The sequence below is a fragment of the Geotrypetes seraphini genome, chromosome 13, assembly GCF_902459505.1.
Source record: "Geotrypetes seraphini chromosome 13, aGeoSer1.1, whole genome shotgun sequence".
NCBI classification, from domain to species: domain Eukaryota; kingdom Metazoa; phylum Chordata; class Amphibia; order Gymnophiona; family Dermophiidae; genus Geotrypetes; species Geotrypetes seraphini.
This window is the reverse complement of record NC_047096.1, coordinates 65094574-65112825: the sequence shown is the minus strand read 5'-3', so window position 1 is coordinate 65112825 and position 18252 is coordinate 65094574. Positions and strand designations below refer to the sequence as shown.

General features: G+C 42.8%; 1 protein-coding gene and 1 long non-coding RNA gene across 3 annotated transcripts in view; one reads left to right on the top strand and one right to left on the bottom strand.

Annotated features, from left to right (window-relative positions):
* Positions 1-16948, bottom strand: part of LOC117347245 — a 65978-nt gene extending 49030 nt beyond the window's left edge. Inside the window, exons 1-2 of the long non-coding RNA XR_004536755.1 lie at positions 16843-16948; positions 16357-16445 (exon numbers count right to left, since the gene is read on the bottom strand). This is a non-coding gene — a long non-coding RNA (uncharacterized LOC117347245). The remainder of the gene's footprint in view (positions 1-16356; positions 16446-16842) is intronic.
* A 35-nt stretch (positions 16949-16983) lies between these two features.
* MED24 (mediator complex subunit 24) overlaps positions 16984-18252 on the top strand; it is a 103983-nt gene continuing 102714 nt past the window's right edge. For both annotated transcript variants that reach the window (XM_033917765.1, XM_033917764.1), the window contains exons 1-2: positions 16984-17100; positions 17307-17461. In XM_033917765.1, coding sequence (XP_033773656.1) covers positions 17332-17461 — 130 coding nt within the window. In that variant the 5' untranslated portion in view covers positions 16984-17100; positions 17307-17331. The remainder of the gene's footprint in view (positions 17101-17306; positions 17462-18252) is intronic.

Genomic DNA, 18252 nt, shown 5'->3' with positions numbered 1-18252 from the left:
GGCAGTACTGCAGACACCATACTGGGGGTGGGGTGGGGGTTAATGTTAAGAATAACAGAGGCAGGTGTTATATATTCCAGGCAGGGGAAAACCTTTGGGTGCAGCATTATCTATCCCACATTGGGAGGGAAAGGATACTTGTTTGGTGTATTAGAGATAGGTGTTACATATACCATATTCCATATGAGAGGGTCATTGTAGATGTTCTAGGGGTGGAAGACCAGCAAAGGGCATATGAGTTGAAGAAAAGATCTAATCAAAGAATAAAACTTGAAATTTCTGTGTCCCAAACAATTGATCACAGACGATGGACCTGCTTGTTTTCTGCTGAGTTAGCATGTCCGGGCCTGTCATCAGTGATGTGTGCCTTAGCTTCGCTTACCCTTGTTAGCATCATGTGCTCCATACTTCCCCTACACAACAATCAGTGCCATGAGTTCAGTGCAGTATGAAATTCTATACTGGGCCCATTGTAGTCCCAAAATGCTGCCCATCATCCCACCAGCATTACAGCTCCCCTCTTCTCCTCCAATGTTGCCCACCATACTCACTATTATTTCTCTCTCCATCTGTTTCCCAGGCAAACAGAAAAGAGTTGAGCCAACATTCCCAACTCCTGATACAAAGAATTTTGAGACCGTCTCCGTGTGGAAATGATTTTGAAGGAGCACAACAGTTAGACACCATATGTCTGAACATCTCCTTATAACCTGGAATCAGGTGGTAATCCTTCTATCCCTAAGAACCTGTGCTCTCCAAACCCGTAGGATAACTCCCTGTGATTTTTCCTCAGGGACAGAGAGACAGAGAAAGAAGGGATTGCAGAGGAAGGGCGACTGATTGCAAGAGACGGCTAAAGATTTGGAGACAGAAATAGAGACAGACAGAAGATGATAGCAGAAAAGAACAACGCTCCCCCTCCCACTGCAGTCAAAGTTGTCTCTCCCTCTCCTTGTTATGAAGGTCTCTTTGGGATCAACATTCAAAGCCAAAACCACCACTTACATAAAAGCAAATGATTTATCCACTTATCTTTCTGCCCTATCTGTTTACGCAGGACTGCTGAGTAGGGTATCCTGAATGTAAATAAAACCATTATCCCTGTGGAGGATAATTTTATTAAGCTTTTTCCATATGTGAAGCCTGAAACAAAGATCTTTTACGAAACTGTGCAACCACATTGGTATGTAAAACCTACATGCAGGGAAAGCATATGCCTGCTTTTATACAATCTGTGTATAGATGTCACAGGGCGTAGTTTGGATAAGAGGTAACAGAAGCAAAGTTGTGTTGACACGTGAATATTTTAGACTACATGGGTCATAAGAACATAAGAATTGCCGCTGCTGGGTCAGACCAGTGGTCCATCGTGCCTGGCAGTCCGCTCCCGCAGTGGCCCTTAGGTCAAAGACCAGTGCCTTAACTGAGACTAGCCTTACCTGCGTACGTTCTGGTTCAGCAGGAACTTGTCTAACTTTGTCTTGAATCCTTGGAGGGTGTTTTCCCCTATAACAGCCTCCGGAAGAGCGTTCCAGATTTCTACTATTCTCTGGGTGAAGAAGAACTTCCTTACGTATGTACGAAATCTATCCCCTTTTAACTTTAGAGCATGCCCTCTCGTTCTCTCTACCTTGGAGAGGGTGAACAACCTGTCTTTATCTACTAAGTCTATTCCCTTCATTATCTTGAATGTTTCGATCATGTCCCCTCTCAGTCTCCTCTTTTCAAGGGAGAAGAGGCCCAGTTTCTCTAATCTCTCACTGTACAGCAACTCCTCCACATATAGACTCCACACACTTACATCTTTTTGGGGACTGGTACAAATGTGGGTAATAGACGGTGTATCTGAGAGCCTGTTTTATCAAGTCAGGTAGCACCAATGTTGCCTTTATAAACCTGGCTTAAAATAGCAATTTTCTGAAATGTCTCAGATAGATGTCCTGTTATATAATTGTTTATTAAAGGAAGCCTGTTACTTATGCCCCCCCAACCTACCTATATTTATCCAGATATCTCATGACTATCAGAATAAATGTGGTTTTGCTCCTACAACGCCCTGGCCTCTCTTAAACATAATGAGCTTAAATAGAACAGAGGAAAGCTACAGATGATCTTGGCAAACTGAGTACCAGCTATTGAGTGCTGTAATTTATACCGAGTTTCCCCGAAAATAAGACATTCCCTGAAAATAAGACCTAGTGCATTTTTGGAGCACAAATTAATATAAGACCCTGTCTTATTTTCGGGGAAACACGGTAATTATTTCGGAAGATTGTTTTCAAACCTTCTTTGGGGCTGGTTTTCTTTCACATTACCTTAACAGATTTGTGGTTTCCCTTTGCCTTTTTGCTGTCCTTAGTTGTCCAAATATCACTGCTGAGTATCTGCGATACCTGAGTGTGAAGTAGGCGTGCAGGCAGGGCCTTCAGTGAAGGCCTTGACCATGGGCTGTTGCCGACTCCTCCTCCCTACCTCAGGCTATGGGCTCCCAGCAGCAGCTCCTCCTTACGTGCTGCTCCAGAGCATGGTGCCAGCGTCAGGCTGTCAAGGTTTTCTCTACAAATGCTGAATCCCTTGAGAACTTAAAGCTGACCAATCCTAGGCCAGCACAGCATTTGGGCTTCACCTCCTTAGTATCCTGCTGACATGGAGCACAGGAACAGCAGCGCAGTCAGGGGATTCAGTTCCTGGTTGTGAATCCCTGAAGGCGTTTGGAGGAGTCAGAATGCTGCACTGACTTGGGAATGTGAGTAGGATTGCCCGCTGAGTGCATGCATCCTTTGATGGGGCTTTGGTGGGGCAAGTGACCATTTTTTGCTTACAACTTGGGTTTTCATATCTTCCCCTAGAGTTCTGGTTCTGGAAATAGTGCTGTAGTGTTGTAGAGCCTCTGAGGACCTTTCTTTTATTTCTCTGTATTGAGCCCCGGGGTGGTGTGCATATACATATTCATGACTGTAATTTCTTTATCCCCCCCATCATTGCAGATGTCCCCAGCCTGGCTTTCTGCCTCTTCTGTTTTTTCCCATCTCCCAATTTGTTGAAGGCGGTGTGCTCTTTCCAGAGTTTGTTTTCTTCTATCAGAAGGGAGCTCCAAAGGCTGCCAGACTGGAGGGCTTGGGAGGAAAATACTGCTTACTATCAATTGAAAAGGAAGAAATTTAGTTATTGCCTAGAAACAGAGTGTGAGAACATGGAGATGGAAACAATTTTCAAAATATGCTCTTAATAGAGAGAGATGTCCAGACTTAAACTAATGACTGAATTAATCAGAGATTTTTATACTTAACAGAATTTTCAAAAGATATTTATTTTTGGGAAGGGGTGGCATGCAGCATTTCTCATGTCCATAAAATTAATATGAGAACTTGACCCTGATAGTTTATGCATGTTATTCCATAGGGGGATTAACTTATTACATACGAGGGTAGTTTGAGAAGATTGGTAAAAAAAAAAAAAAAAGGCAAGTTAAAGAATGTAGTCTCCATCAAGGGCTTAGTTCAGTGAGTTTCCAGCTTTTTCCATATCGTAATCATGCTGGTAATCATGCGGGTGTTGGGGGGGGGGGTTGTGTCCAGCAGGAGGGATTGGGCACCCTCCTGCCAGGGAGGTTCAGGGGGATTGTGGCAGGAGAGATTAGGCATCTCTCCTGCCAAGGAAAGTTAGGAGGGATCGCGGCAGGAGAGATTGGGCATCTCTCCTGCTGGGGAAGATTTTTTGGGGGGGTCACGTGGGATTGCGGCAGGAGGGACTGGGCATCTCTCCTGCCACGATCGTTGCCGGGGGGGGGGGGGGACGACGGACAGTTGTTTATGACAGACACCAGTTAGAGAATCCTGCTTTTAGGCAAAGGACTGGCCCCTCCTTCACTTAAAAGGTCTTTTTGGGCATTTGGGACTTGGGTGATTTTTTGGGTCGAGAATGTGTTGTAAGAATATACGTAGTGATAGTCTGGGTGATTAAACTGCTGAACATAGAGGTAAAAATATAATTTCTTTATAATGTCACTGGGGTACTAATAGTTAAATATTAGTGGAAGTCAGAAAAATATTAGAGTTCAAATAAAAGAACTGTCTTCTCATTCAAATCACAGCACCGACAGCGTTCTTTTGACGATGTTACCACATCGCAAACTTGAAGCATTCTATCAGCATTGAAAAGGTTTTTCAATTTACATACAATAGGGTCTCCTGAAGAAGGAATCGAAACGGGGCCACGTAGAGACCCCGAACCTGTTATAAACTGAATTATCAAACTGCTCTCAATTTTCTCACAGAGCGATGTTCATTTGAAAAGATTTGTAAAGATAAGAAAAAACAAAGTATTTTCATACAAGTGTTTGAAAGACTGTAAAGACATTTATTTATTTATTTACTTTTGTAATCAAACTTGGAGCGTAACCAGAACTAATAAAGTTGCAACGACTGAAAAATATACTTTGGTTCATCACTAGAGGGCGCAACTCTCTTCTTGAAGAACTCTATACCTCTGAGTGACTTTCAAACGTGACGGTTGCAATCCTGAAGTTTGGTTACCAATTTGAATGAGAAGACAGTTCTTTTATTTGAACATAGAGGTAAGCCATTCTTAAAAAAAAATACCTCACTTTGGACAGTTTTTTTGTGAGAATGGACATTTCCCTGCTGCCTACTTTCTGCGTCTAGGGACTTAGGCCAAAAGGTGACTTAGACGCTTCTTTTGATTATGCCCTTCCACGTATATTTGCATTATCATTTACAATAGATAGAAATTAATGTTAGAAAAACTATGGTACAAGTAAAGAGTTTGAAGATGACTTCATCCTGTTTTTCTTCCTAATTCCTTTCATTCTTTATAATTAATTTTGATGATTTTTTTTAAAAGCTTCCTTAGGATTGCTGCTCTTCCTTGTGGTCTTCATCAATTGGTAGCTTCCCTTTGCTATTTTTTCTTCTTTGAATTGCCTTGTGATGGGTTTCCTCTCTTTTGATTGTTGGTTATCCTCTTAAATGTAAACAGCTAGATTCTGGCAGGACATCCAGTTGTCTGGCCAAACTTTGTACAGCCACAAATAAAAAGAAGTATTTATGTGGTTAAGCATCTGATGCTGACCATAGAAGTGCTTTTAAGTATTGACCAATGTCTGTCTAGTCTGTCTCTCTCTAATGAGATGGAACTGTGGTTCTCAGGCCTATGGAGACAGAAAACAATCTAATAGGGAAAGGAACGGTGGAAAATAACAGACCTTTTCAGGCTAGGGTTACCAGATTTTCTCTTATAAAAAAGAGGACTTGGCTCTGTTCCACCCCCAGCCCCACCCTTTTCTGACTCCAGCCTCGCCCAATTCCACCCCACACCCCCCCAGCCCCGCTCCATTCCTCCCCCCTCACACAAATCTCGTGTTTCCTTCCCTGAGTTTTGGGCCCTGTCTAGAGGGCCTCCGTGGATGTCAATGCGATGACATCATGCTCATGCGCGCACACATGTGATGTCATCACGTTGACATCCACACATGCGCAGAGGCCCTCCAGACACGCCCCCAAGCTCGGGGCCTTCCAAAACCCGGACAAAATGCTGACAAAATATCTTCCTACTTGGGGCCATGACATCAATAACGCTTCATGACATTCATTCCTACCAGAACACCTGGCCTTGGTCACACATGCAGAACACAGATAAACCCAACGCAAATACAGGACCACAAACTAAAAGTCCTAATATACACAAATGAAACCCTAAGATGCCAGGCTCTGCATGCAGTACAATACCAGAGAAATAGAAAGAAATACATTTCTTCCTGAACAGTGCAAAATATAGACAACAGATGTAAATTCTGAAAACTGACACATTTCAATCACTAAATTGAAAATAAAATCTCTTTTCCTACCTTTGTTGTGTGGTGATTTTATTTTTCTCATTTTTTCCCAGTCTCTGGTTTCACTTCTTTCTGTCTGTGCTCTTATCTTTTCCATGGCCTTTTTAGGCTAGGATGAGGCAGTCACTCCAAGAACACAAAAATCTTACGACAAGTCCTCCCTCTAAATTCCTGAGATCAGGGGTAAAAATTCATGTAGAACTGGTATCCAGGTGGCACCATCTGGGCCTGTGCCCAAAACCCATGTCAGGGAGCATGATGATGCTGGGAGAAACATTGAAGCCAAGAAACTAAGTGCTCTTTTTACAAAGGTACGTAAGGGCCTTAATGCGCGGAATAGCGCGCGCTAGCCACCACCGCCTCCTCTAGTTTTTCTTTGTAAAAGGAGCCCTAAGGGTCCCTAATCCTTGAAATGACTTCTCAAAGTAATTGCAGACATGTTCTAAACTCTGGCTGGGGCTGTGCTCTGAATTACAGAGAAGTGATGGGGAAAGCACATGCGTGGATAAATTTCCGCATGTCCTCGGGGATGTGCTATCCCCGTCACTTCACTTCACTTCCCTGAAGAAGCCCTTTCTGGAAACGTCAATCGCTCCTCCTAAACTTACTTGCTCCACTTCATCACTGACGCTGAAACCGTGGATTGAAGACAAAGTTTTATTTTATTTTTCTTTCCAGCTTATGATTTATCTTTAATCTTATCTATTGTTTTGCCTTTTGTCTTTGTTTAGTTCTATTTCTATCATTTAAATTTCTCCAAAATTCTACTGTTCAACGGCTCCCCCTTCTGCTTCTATTCCTTTCTCTCCTCTCTTCTACCTTCCAAAGTATTTAGATCAATGCTGTCTTGTTAAAATGTTTATTTTATTTTTATTTTTCCTCTAACTCTACTTTTCACTTCTCTATTACCCTCCAGGTACTTTAGTTAGATTGTGAGCCTTCGGGACAGTAAGGGAATTTTTCAAGTACCTTTCTTATTTCTAATCTTAATGTATATTTTCTGTAAACCGCTTAGAACCTAACGGATGTAGCGGTATATAAGAAATAAATTACATTACATTACTATAGTTCAGAACATATCTGAGATTACTTTGAGAAATTATTTCATGGATCAGGGACTCTCAGTTTCTTGGCTTCAGGGTATCATCTAACCTAGGCTATGTACCTGCTTCATTTCTCCTCTTATAATCCCCCAATTCTTTCGTATTGTGAACCACTTAAATACTCTGATTTGACTGGCGATATATCAAATAAAGATGATCTATCAACCATGGTGTCGATAACTCAGTGGAAAGGCTACCAAAACATAACATGTGACTGACTCTTTTGGTACTTGACACCAATGTTCCTTCTAAGATGCACAGATTTCTGATATCTTTCTCCCCCACCAGAAATGCACCACCCATCCTGCAGTCTATACTTTAATACCCTGGGCTATAAAAGGTTGTATGGCTGCAGCACACCAGGCAATGAGAGAGGTGGCAACAGTGTCCCATGCACCATAGAGCATCAACCAGCGAGAGATTTGTGATTGTTACTAACTAGCTTAAAGGACGATGGGATTCACTATGTGAAATCTAGAATGGCTGTTTTCCATTGCTGGAAAAAAACCTTTGAACTCTAAGCCAGGCATGATGAGATTGTGTAAGGGTCGCATGTCATTTAAGAAATTACTAAAAACACAATTACTTGTAGATCCTTTTCTCTAAGTTCAGTGGGTTCTTTGATTGTTCCAGGTTTAATGTTTTTGGGGGGGATTTTCTCGAGAGAAAATTAGGAAGATTGATTTGAATTTATTGTAGTACAGTGGTGCCTCGCATAACGAACGCCTCGCACAGCGAACGCTGCGCACAACGAACTTCATGTCTTGCTTCCTACAACGAACTTCGTTTCACACAACGAAGTCGCCCGAGCTGCATCCTTCCGCGCAGGCACTGCGCTTAACTGCCCTCTCTCCGCCTGGCTCCCTGTGCAGTGGCGGACCGTCGGCTCGCAGGGGCCCGGCGCCTACTGCTGATACGTTGGGGGGGCGGAGCTACTCTCGCCGCTTCCCCGATGCTAGAAAAAAAAATGAACAGTTAAGTCCCAGTTTTTGCCGCTGAGACTCTGCCCTCTCTCACTGTAAAATTAGACTCTACTTAGTCTGTCTTTAAATTTAAAAAATGTGTGTTGTTTTAAAAAACAATTATGTTTTTAGATGTATCTAAATAAAAATAATAACAAAAAATTTATCTTTTTTTATGTCATCTTAGCATATTTTATGCTGCAGAACGAATTATTTTTTTTAACATGTATTGTTATGGGAAAACGCGTTTCACATAACGAACTTTTCGCATAACAAACTTGCTCCTGGAACCAATTAAGTTCGTTGTGTGAGGCACCACTGTATTTGATGTTGTCTTGTTTGAGTTTTATAATTTGTGTATGTACGCTGCTTAGACTTAGGCGGTCTATAAGTTTTAGAAATAAATAAAGGAACTTTGCTTGACAAGTTACTGAAGTGACTGAGCGAGAGGCAGTGTATACTCAGACATAAGAATATAAGATACTGTACACCATACTGGGTTAAAGCGAAGCTCCATCAAGCCCAGAGATAAGTAGACTCTCAAGCGTACTTGGTTAATAGTTTATGGACTTTTCCTCTAGAAATGTGTCAAAATCCTTCAGAAATCCTCCCTGGAAAAGCGGAGACTCAGAGGAGACATGATAGAGACCTACAAGATCATGAAGGGCATAGAGAAAGTGGAGAGAGACAGATTCTTCAAACTTTCAAAACATAAAAGAACAAGAGGGCATTCGGAAAAATTAGAAGGGGATAGATTCAAAACAAATGCTAGGAAGTTTTTCTTTACTCAGCGGGTGGTGGACACCTGGAATGCGCTTCCAGAGGACGTAATAGGGCAGAGTACGGTACTGGGGGTTTAAGAAAGGATTGGACAATTTCCTGTTGGAAAAGGGGATAGAGGGGTATAGATAGAGGATTATTACGCAGGTTCTGGACCTGTTGGGCCGCCGCGTGAGCGGACTGCTGGGCACGATGGACCTCAGGTCTGACCCGGCAGAGGCATTGCTTATGTGCTTATATGTGCTAAATCTAGCTATGTTAATTGTCTTGACTACATCTTCCTGCAACAAATTCCACAGCTTTGAGTTACATTGAACAAAGAAAAAATAATTTCTCTGAATTGATTTTAACATGCAACTTATTAAATTCATGGAGCATCTTCTACCTTTCCCTGTTTGTTCCATGATTTTATAGACCTCCATCAATGTTCTCTACAAGTTAAAGAGTTTTAACCTTTCTTCATAGGGAAGCTATTCCACCTCTTTCATGATTTCGGTTGTCCACCTCTGAACCTTTTCTAGTTCCACTGAATCTATAGTGACTCCTTCTACATGGTCAGGTACAGCAGGAATGCCTGGCACTATCAACGTTTGCTCACTGCTGACCAAAGCTGGAGAAGACTTGAAAAGCTTTGGATTTGTCTAAATCTGAGCTCAGGGCATGTTATATTCAGATACGCAAGCTATTGCCCTGCCCAAGTGGACGTATAATCTCAGGCAACAGAGGGTTAAGTGACTTGTCCAAGGTCACAAAGAGCAAGATTTGAATTAGAGAATTGACAGAGGGACAAATTTTTCCCCATCCCTGCAGGAACTTAATTTCCCCGTCCTGTCTCCGTGAGTTTTGTCGCTGTCCCTGTCCTTGCCCCATTCCTGTGATGTCATAATGCCTCATTCCACCAATGCCTAAGAGCCAAACTCATCAGTGATGTCACAATGGCTTGATTGTTCTGTACACCCCTCTGTCCTCCAACCCAGCCAGCAGATTAACCGTTCCCCTTAACTATATCAATGGCATCTTGTTTGTCTGTCTTGGCTGTTTAGATTGTAAGCTCTTTCGAGCAGAGACTGTTTTCTTCTTTGTGACTTTGTACATGGCTGCGTATGACTGGTAGTGCTCTAGAAATAATTAATAGTAGTAGTAGTAGTAGTAAACTCAGTGTCTCAGTAGGTTGAAAGGTGTGTGTGCCTTCCACTAATAGATTGTAGCATTTCCACATTACTTCTACTTATATGATGTCATGTATTCTTGGGCTTTGCCCTCTAAATAGTAATACAGTGTTCCCCTGGTCATTCGCGGTTCGCGGTCCCGGTCATTCACGGATTTTCTGATCGCGAATGACCGTGCAGCGGCAGGAGAGAGCAGCCGGAGTGCCGGCGAGTGAAGTAAATCACTCGCGGTATACTCCAACCGCCTCTTACTGCACTAAAGTCAGGCCTCACCAATCAGGAGCTGCGTGTCAAAGCAGCTCCTGATTGGTGAGGCCCGACTTTAATGCAGGAAGAGGTGGTTGGAGCATACCGCGAGTGATTTCCTTCACTCGCTGGCGCTCCGGCTGTCCTCTCCTATCTCCCCTGCTAAAAAACGTATTTGCGGTTTTTCAGCATTTGCGGGGGGTTCCTGGAACGGAACCCCCCCGAATATCGGGGGAGTATTGTATAGTAAATGATCATAAAGACCAGTGTGGTCCATGTAGTCTGGCCAGTAAGGTGGCTATTTATTTATTTAAAACTTTTCTTTAATGCCATTTACAAAAATACTATTATTCAAATTTTCCTGTATCTGCTTTAAGCAGATATTGGGATTGTATCCAGCTTACCTTTTTCCTCATTTTGTGTTGCATAGACCATCAAGAGAAACTAGAAACTTCTACTTATTTGCTTATCCAAAAATTAATGGGTGTAGATATAAGACCTTCTTAGATAGGACCTGAGCATTTCAAGCTGGTAGGCAACAATCTTGGTTAGGTAAATGTATTCAGCAAGCTATGTTATCCTATTGCAGTTTTCGGAAATTAATTAAGACCACTTTGTTTGATAATTTTATTACTTAGTGAGTTTTATTATTGAAATTCTATTTTACAAATATTTGTATTTTTTACTGTATTATTGTATTTCGCTGATTGTCCAGCTCTTTTTAGTGTAAACCGCCACTTTTGGTTATGGCGGTATAAAAGAATAAAGTTATTATAATTATTAAGAGAAAGACATTTATCCTGACACACTGAATGATGTCTTAAAGTTTCAGCTCCATAGGCCTGAATTAATTCTATACCTAGGGCACTGTTCGGAGGTCAAGCCCTTCTGCAAAGAAAGGAATTTTAGCACCAAGCATAGAAAAGAAACCCCTTCGTCTCACTATCCCCAAAAAGGGTTTCAGAAAATACTGAAAAGCTCCAGACAGGAGACCTGGAATTGCTGGAGATAGGTGTCAGTACTACCCTACAAGCTAGATCTATGTAAAACAGAATATATTTGCACAGGGAGGAATTAATTATAAGGGCTTTAGAGAAGAGGAAGGGAAAGAAACCTACTTCTTTCTATTAAAGATGTAACAGAAAGAGATGTCTTATGCAACAGGTTGCCATAAAGTCACAACTCCAAGTGGAAAAGGTGGTTGGAAGATCCTTTTATGCAGAGACACTGCCCTCTACTGGAACCCAGGTAAAGGAAAGGTAGGAAGGAGAGAGATCCATCATATGAAAAACTGCCCTTCTCCTCCGAGTTCCCTACATGAAAAATAGCCTCTACAGCCAAAGTTCTCACCTGGTATGAGTAACTAGTTTATATTCTGGGTTCACCATGCAGACCATAAAACACATATCTATTTTTTTGACAACCTTCTAACTGATTTTAGCATCAGGAGCTATCAAAAATGTCCCTGCTGATCTCTCGTCAGTTGTGGCACTATCAACAAAGCTCTGCCTTTCCCCCCCCCCCCCCTTTTATTCTGAAATAGTGGACTGGCAAGAGGTAAGGAGGTCATATTGACAGTCAGGGAAGGGAAATACCCCTAATTCCCAATATATCTTCTCTATCCCTTGAGATTCCAAATATAGTCACTCAACTCTGATCACTTTTAAGAATCCTCCCTCCAGATTTTCACTCCCAAATACTTGGGGCAGGTAGGGTAGAAAAAGACTCAGGGCGGGGGTAAGTAATAGTGGCAAGCAAGGCTGGATTTAAATGCTCCTCTAAGTGCAAGAATAAGAAAGGGTACCCTCTCTAAAAATGTGGGAGCAGATAAGGGGTGGTCTCCAAAGACACAGGGACAGCAGCAGGGAAGGGTATCTCTGCCTGTGTCCCTGTCACATTTTTTCACAGCATCCTCATCCTGGCTGGCACACTTCTTCAGACTTGTGCCCTTAAGGTAAGACTGGTAGTGATTTTAATTTACAATTCTTTGAATGCAGCCAGCCCACAATCTCTACACATTTAAGGGGACAAGTCTGACAGAATATATATTTTTAAAAAATTCTTTATTGATTTTCAAACTACAAATGCGCCATAAATTAATCACATATATGTACATTGATTAATAAGCGCAGCAAACTTTCAAATATTACTGCAACAAAGAAATTTCCCCCTCCCTCCCAGCTAATATACAAATAACTCAAACCTTCATGAAACCATTCATAAAATTCCATTCCATTCCCTTCCCCACCCCCCCAGGATGTGTATATTTACTTGCTTATAAAATAAATTAAATTATTCCTCTTTACAATATTTAGTCAATGGCTCCCACACCTCTATAAAATTCTTCAATCTTCCCTGTTGTATGGCCATACAACGCTCCATTTAATATGTATAACACAGGGATTCCCACCAGAATGTATAGTTCAACCTATCCCAATTTTTCTAATTTCTTAAAATAAGCTGCATGGCAACCCCTGTCATCACTAATAGAAGCTTGTTATTATTCATTGATAGTTGACTTTTGGCTCTCATAAGAGTACCAAATAAAATGGCATCATAAGATAAAGCCACTGGATTCTCTAACATGTTATTTACTTGATCCCAAATAGACCTCCAAAACTGCAGAATCAAGGGACAATAGTAAAGTAAATGATCTAAAGTTCCAGCATCAAGATGCCAATGCCAATGTCTATTTCTTGTGGAGTCCCTAATGGCTGCCCATGTCACCCAATGAGAAATTCACAGATAAACCCCACTCATTCATAGAGGAGGCAAGACTGGCTAAAGAACAGTTCATGTCGTGATAACATCAAACCTATGTTCGTATGACAGAAGTTTGTAACATTATGAATGGGGGTGAAATGGTTAAAAATGAAACAATTGTTTAATCTGTCAAACACCATTAAAAAAGAGGACGCTCTGTGAAACTGACCGCTAGCCTAAAAACAAAGTGTAAAAAAAAAAAATGGAGTAAATTCTGTGTATGGTGCAGAAAAAAATTGGTGTGGAAAAAAATATGCTTAGCACTATTCTATAAACCGCACCTAAAGTTAGGCACAACCATTTATGTCAACTAAAACCTGGTAGAAAGGCCTGGGCCTAAATTCTGTGTGGATTGGGCATACTCTATTAGAGAATGATGCGGTAATGGGAAAGCATTGCTGTTCTTGCCCGGTGTTCCTGTGGTAGCAGTTGGCCATTCCCTGGTAGTGCCACAGGAATGGGAACCACTGCCACGGTAATACTGCAATAATGGGGACCCAGGGCACACTCCCCAAGTCTACATTTTTATGTCCCTAGTGGGAGAGTGGCTTCTTTGGGGACAGGAAAGAGCCTGACTCCTTTCCTGCCCCTGCAGATGTTCAAGCTGCCATCCGTCCCCCTCTTTTACCTCTCCTACCATCTGTCCCTCCCTTTCGCCTACCCCCTCCACCCCCTGTGATGCAACCCCAATGCCGACCCAACCCTTCCCCCACCTTATTATCCATGGTGGTCTAGTGGCTTCTTCGGGGGACAGGAAAGAGATGACTCTTTCCTGACTCTGTTGCTGAGAGCTGTGCCATCTGAAGATGTTCAAATGGTTGTCTGAAACCCAGGGTCCACAAAGTACTATTTCTTGTACAACTGCACTGTATTCTTGAACTCTGAGGTAGTTAATGCCTTCTCGCAAGATCTCTTGAAGGAAGCTTTATTTGCATACTTGCTTCTGAACTGCCCTTCAACTCCCAGTTGTCTTCCTACAAGCGAGACAGTCAGAGCTTGTCTTTTCTTCTCATGCTTATTTTTCTTTAGATTCAGCCTTTTTTTACTGATTCACATGGCTTCCTTTTCATGCTGCAGAGGATCCCAGTGTGGGACAGCTCTGGCTGCAGGAGACCACAGACTCTGAAGAGCCTGCTTTCAAGGGCTTGGCTGCTTGGGAGCACACCCACTTGGACAGCCTGCATTCACAGTTCGGGAGCTCAGGGACTGTTCCCTTGGGAGCATAGCTCGCCTCAGGTTTGTTCACTAGTTGGTTTGAGTGCAGGGTGAGTGGCTCCATGGCAGAGTATCCAGGATCAGAGCTGTGTTCCTCCTACCCCCCCTTCTCCCCCCCTCCCCCCCCCCCCTGCTTGCAGCGGTCGCAGCCCACCTGTGCAGAATTAGCATCCAAGTCCATCCGTATCTGGACAATTGGCTCATCAGAGCCCAGTCTGAGACTGAGGGACACCAGGCAGTTCACCAAGTTGTCCAGTTGCTACAGAGGCTTGGCTGAGAGGTCAGCTTCCGGAAGAGTCACTTCATTCCGACGCAGGAGTTGGAGTATTTGGGAATTCGTTTTGACAAGGGAGTGAACAAAGTCTTTCTTCCAGAAGCCCGCAAGACAAAGCTTCTCCAACTGATCTGAGCCATCCAGAACATGCCAGTTTTAGAGCTTGGAAATACTTGCCAGTGCTGGGGTCATTGGTTGCAACCACAAAGATGTCATACTCTGGGCAAGAGCCCGCTTACACCAGCTGCAAAAGGTGCTTCTGTCATGTTGGTGTCCACAGTGGGATCCGCTGCATCAGCGGCTCCTAGTCTGGTGGTTGAATCACCTATCTCTTTCCAGAATAGTTCCTCTCCGTATCTCAACATGGGTGATCCTGATGGTGGACACCAGCCTTTATGACTGCGGAATGCAAAGCAAGGAATGTACGGTCCCCTTCCCAGTGGACGTGGTCAATCAATTGCTTGGAACTTCGGACGATTCGTCTAGCTCTCCTGAAATTCGAGAATGTACTTCACAACAAAGCAGTTTGAGTCTTTTCAATGCCATGCCAGTAGCCTATGTCAATCACTAAGGGGGCACAAGGAGTGCGGCCCTATGACTGGAAGCCCAAACACTCTTTTGATGGGCAGAAACTCATCTTCTAGCACTTTCAGCAGTGCACTTAGCAGGATTTTCTCAGCCATCAAATCCTGGATCCAGGGAATGGTCACTATCCCAGATAGCCTTCACTTGTATAGTGCGGAGATGGGAAGGTCCAGTGTTTGACCTGATGGTATTGGCTTCCAAGAAAGAGGCCCAGGTCATCAGCCACAGGCATGAACCAGGAAGCAAAGGTCATGCTTGATAATATGAGCAGATTAGACTTGTTCTTCAGGGAGTTTCCCGTACCTCTCTCTGCATCCTCTACAGGAATGACTGTCTGCTTTGTCACACACTGGAAGTTGGAGGGCAGTTCAGAGGTAAGAGAGGAAGAGCAAAAGTATGTAAATGAAGCTTCCTACAAGAGATCTCATGAGATGAGATTAACTACCCGAGAGTTCAGGAATAGAGTGTGGGTTTACAAGAAAGAAGATTAATAAGGTAAGAACCTAATTTTTCAATGCATATCATGTCTCATGGTGTTATACGGTACCATAGCTCCTGGGGCAGGATGCTGACATATTACAATTAATAAATTCAGAAAAAATATTTCTACCTTTGTTGTGCAATTATTGTTTTGTTTCTCATGTCTCTCTTCTGCTATATTGTGTTTTTTCCCTTAACTTCTTCCAGGTTCTTCTGTTCTTTTGACATTTCTTCCAGCATTCATCTTTTCTGTGGGTCCCTATCCATCCTGTCCAGTGTCTCCCCTCTGTGTCCCTCTCCCTTTCCCATTGTGTCCAGTAATGTTCCTGTGTTCCCTCTCAGCCAATATCTCTTCTTTGTCCATGTCCTCTCCATGTCTAGCTTCTTTCTTCTCTCTCTCCCACTCCTGACTCTCCCACCATCTGTGGTCTGGTATCTCTCTTCATCCCTCTGTTGGTCCAGTGGCTATCCCTCTCTCGCTACGTCTTCTCCTCTCCCCCCCCCCCCCAATTTATTACATTTTTAAAAAAAAAATTCAGCATTAGTCTCTATTTCAGCACCAGAGGTTTACTCCATATATATAGAAATGCCATGCTACCCATTCAAGGAGGGAGACTTTTTGATTGGTCCTGGTTAAGCAGGTTTGTATTTGTAGTCCATGATTCCATCCATTGAAATCAGTGTTGCAGGTCATGTAATACACCATGATGAAACTGGAAGAAATCCAGGGCTGGCCAAAAAAGTCTACTACTACCGTACTAATCATTTCTATAGTGTTACCAGACATACACAGGGTTGTGCACATTATTTGCTGGTACTTCTTCTATCCCTGGTGAGCTTACAATCTAAGTCTCTCACCTGGAATGGGTAACTTGACAGCTCTGATATAGGTCATTGGACACACACACATAACACCTGATCATACAGTATTCCCAGTGCTGGAAACCACATCCGTGAAGATTTAAAACAGGATCCGGGAGAATTCATGTCGGTCCAGGAGGATCTTGGAAATTCCTTTTTTTTAAAAAAAATATAATTATTTATTAATTTTCAAATGACATTACAAGTATTCATTTGTACAGAAAGTAAATTAGTTGAGATATGACCTATAACAATATAAATCATAAACTATCCAAATAAAATTAAAACAGGAAATTCCTGATGCACGCCGAACAGCAGTAAAAACTTCACGGCAGTCCACGTTTAGATGATTTGAAGATATTAAAATCGAGATCAGTGAAGATTTAAAGGATCCAGGAGAATCCGATGGATCCGTCCCCTTCCCCGAACATCAGACTCTCCAATTGCTTTCTTTTTGCTTTATTCATTTCAGAAATTGCAACTTCTCCCAGAATGTCCCGATTCGGCCAGGCCCAATTTTGCACTCCAGTTCCACTGCCTCTTTACTCACTTCGTACTCCCGGTATTGGTCTATCCTGGTGCAGACTTCTGTCACAGCACCTGAATCTCCCGAGCGTGCGCCAGAAAATGCGCGTGCGCCGGAACTTCCGTGTTCGGGCCAGGCGCGCTATGGTGCACAGCTTGAGAAAACAGAAAAACTCCATCTCCCAGCGGCCCTTGCGCACAGCAGCCAATCCTCAGTTGGGTTGCTAGGAAGTGAGAAGATGGCGGTGGTGAGAAGTTGATTGTGATTCTGCTTAGCAAAAAGGTGAGGGAGATGTTTAGAAGTGTTGTATGTAGTATACGTTTTTAATATTTGCGTTAGTTTCTAGGAAACAGATTGACTTCGGCTATCCCTGTCTCTGGAGCGTGTTAAAGAGGAAAATGAAACAGTTCTGCCTTTTAGCATGACAGCTTACATTGCTGAAGAAAGCTCGCTTGGGTGGGTAATTGATTTCCGTTTCTTTCCCCCAGGAGAGGCTTCTCTCAGAACAGGGTCATGAAGGTTGTGCACCTAAAGCAGGCCATCCTGCAGGCCTGGAAGGAGCGATGGAGTGACTACCAGTGGGCCATAAACATGAAGAAACTATTTCCTAAGGGAGCCACCTGGGACATCCTTAATCTGGCAGGTTTGACCCAGTCTGGTCTTTTTGCATGGCTCTGTATGTTGGGCATTTTTGTCATGTGTTGTACTTGTATGAGTATTAAGTACCAGTGGTGTAAAATAATTTGATTGTGTCTCTTGATGCTGTGTAATGCTATGTAGTTATGTGAACATGACTACAGATAAAGAACAAATGGTCCGTCCAGTCTGCCCATCTACAGCATTCACTAGCTCCTCCTCTTCCTAAGAGATCCCATGTGCCTGTCCCATGCTTTCTTGATCTGACATATACCGCCTTCTGCTTCTTATGTCCTCTTTATTTACATTCTACCAGACTGCTGGTTGAGCCATGGCCTTTTCAACTAGAACAAACAGTGATAGCATTCTTCAAGGGAATAAACAAGCAGATAGACAAGGGTGACCCGGTCGATATTGTATATCTGGATTTTTTTTCAGAAGGTGTTTGACAAGGTCCCGCATGAACGACTATTTCGAAAAATTCCGAGCCATGGAATCGAGGGTGAAATAAGTGGATTAAAAACTGGTTGGCGGATAGGAAACAGAGAGTGGGGGTAAATGGACAAGACTCAGAATGGAAAGGTGTCACGAGTGGAGTGCCGCAGGATTTGGTGCTTTGACCCGTGCTCTTCAACATATTTATAAACGACCTGGAAATTGGTACGACATGCGAGGTGATTAAATTTGCAGACGATACAAAGTTATTCAGAGTAGTGAAGACACAGAAGGATTGCGAAGAACTGCAACGTGACATAAACACGCTCGAGAAATGGGCCGCAACATGAGGTTTAACGTGAA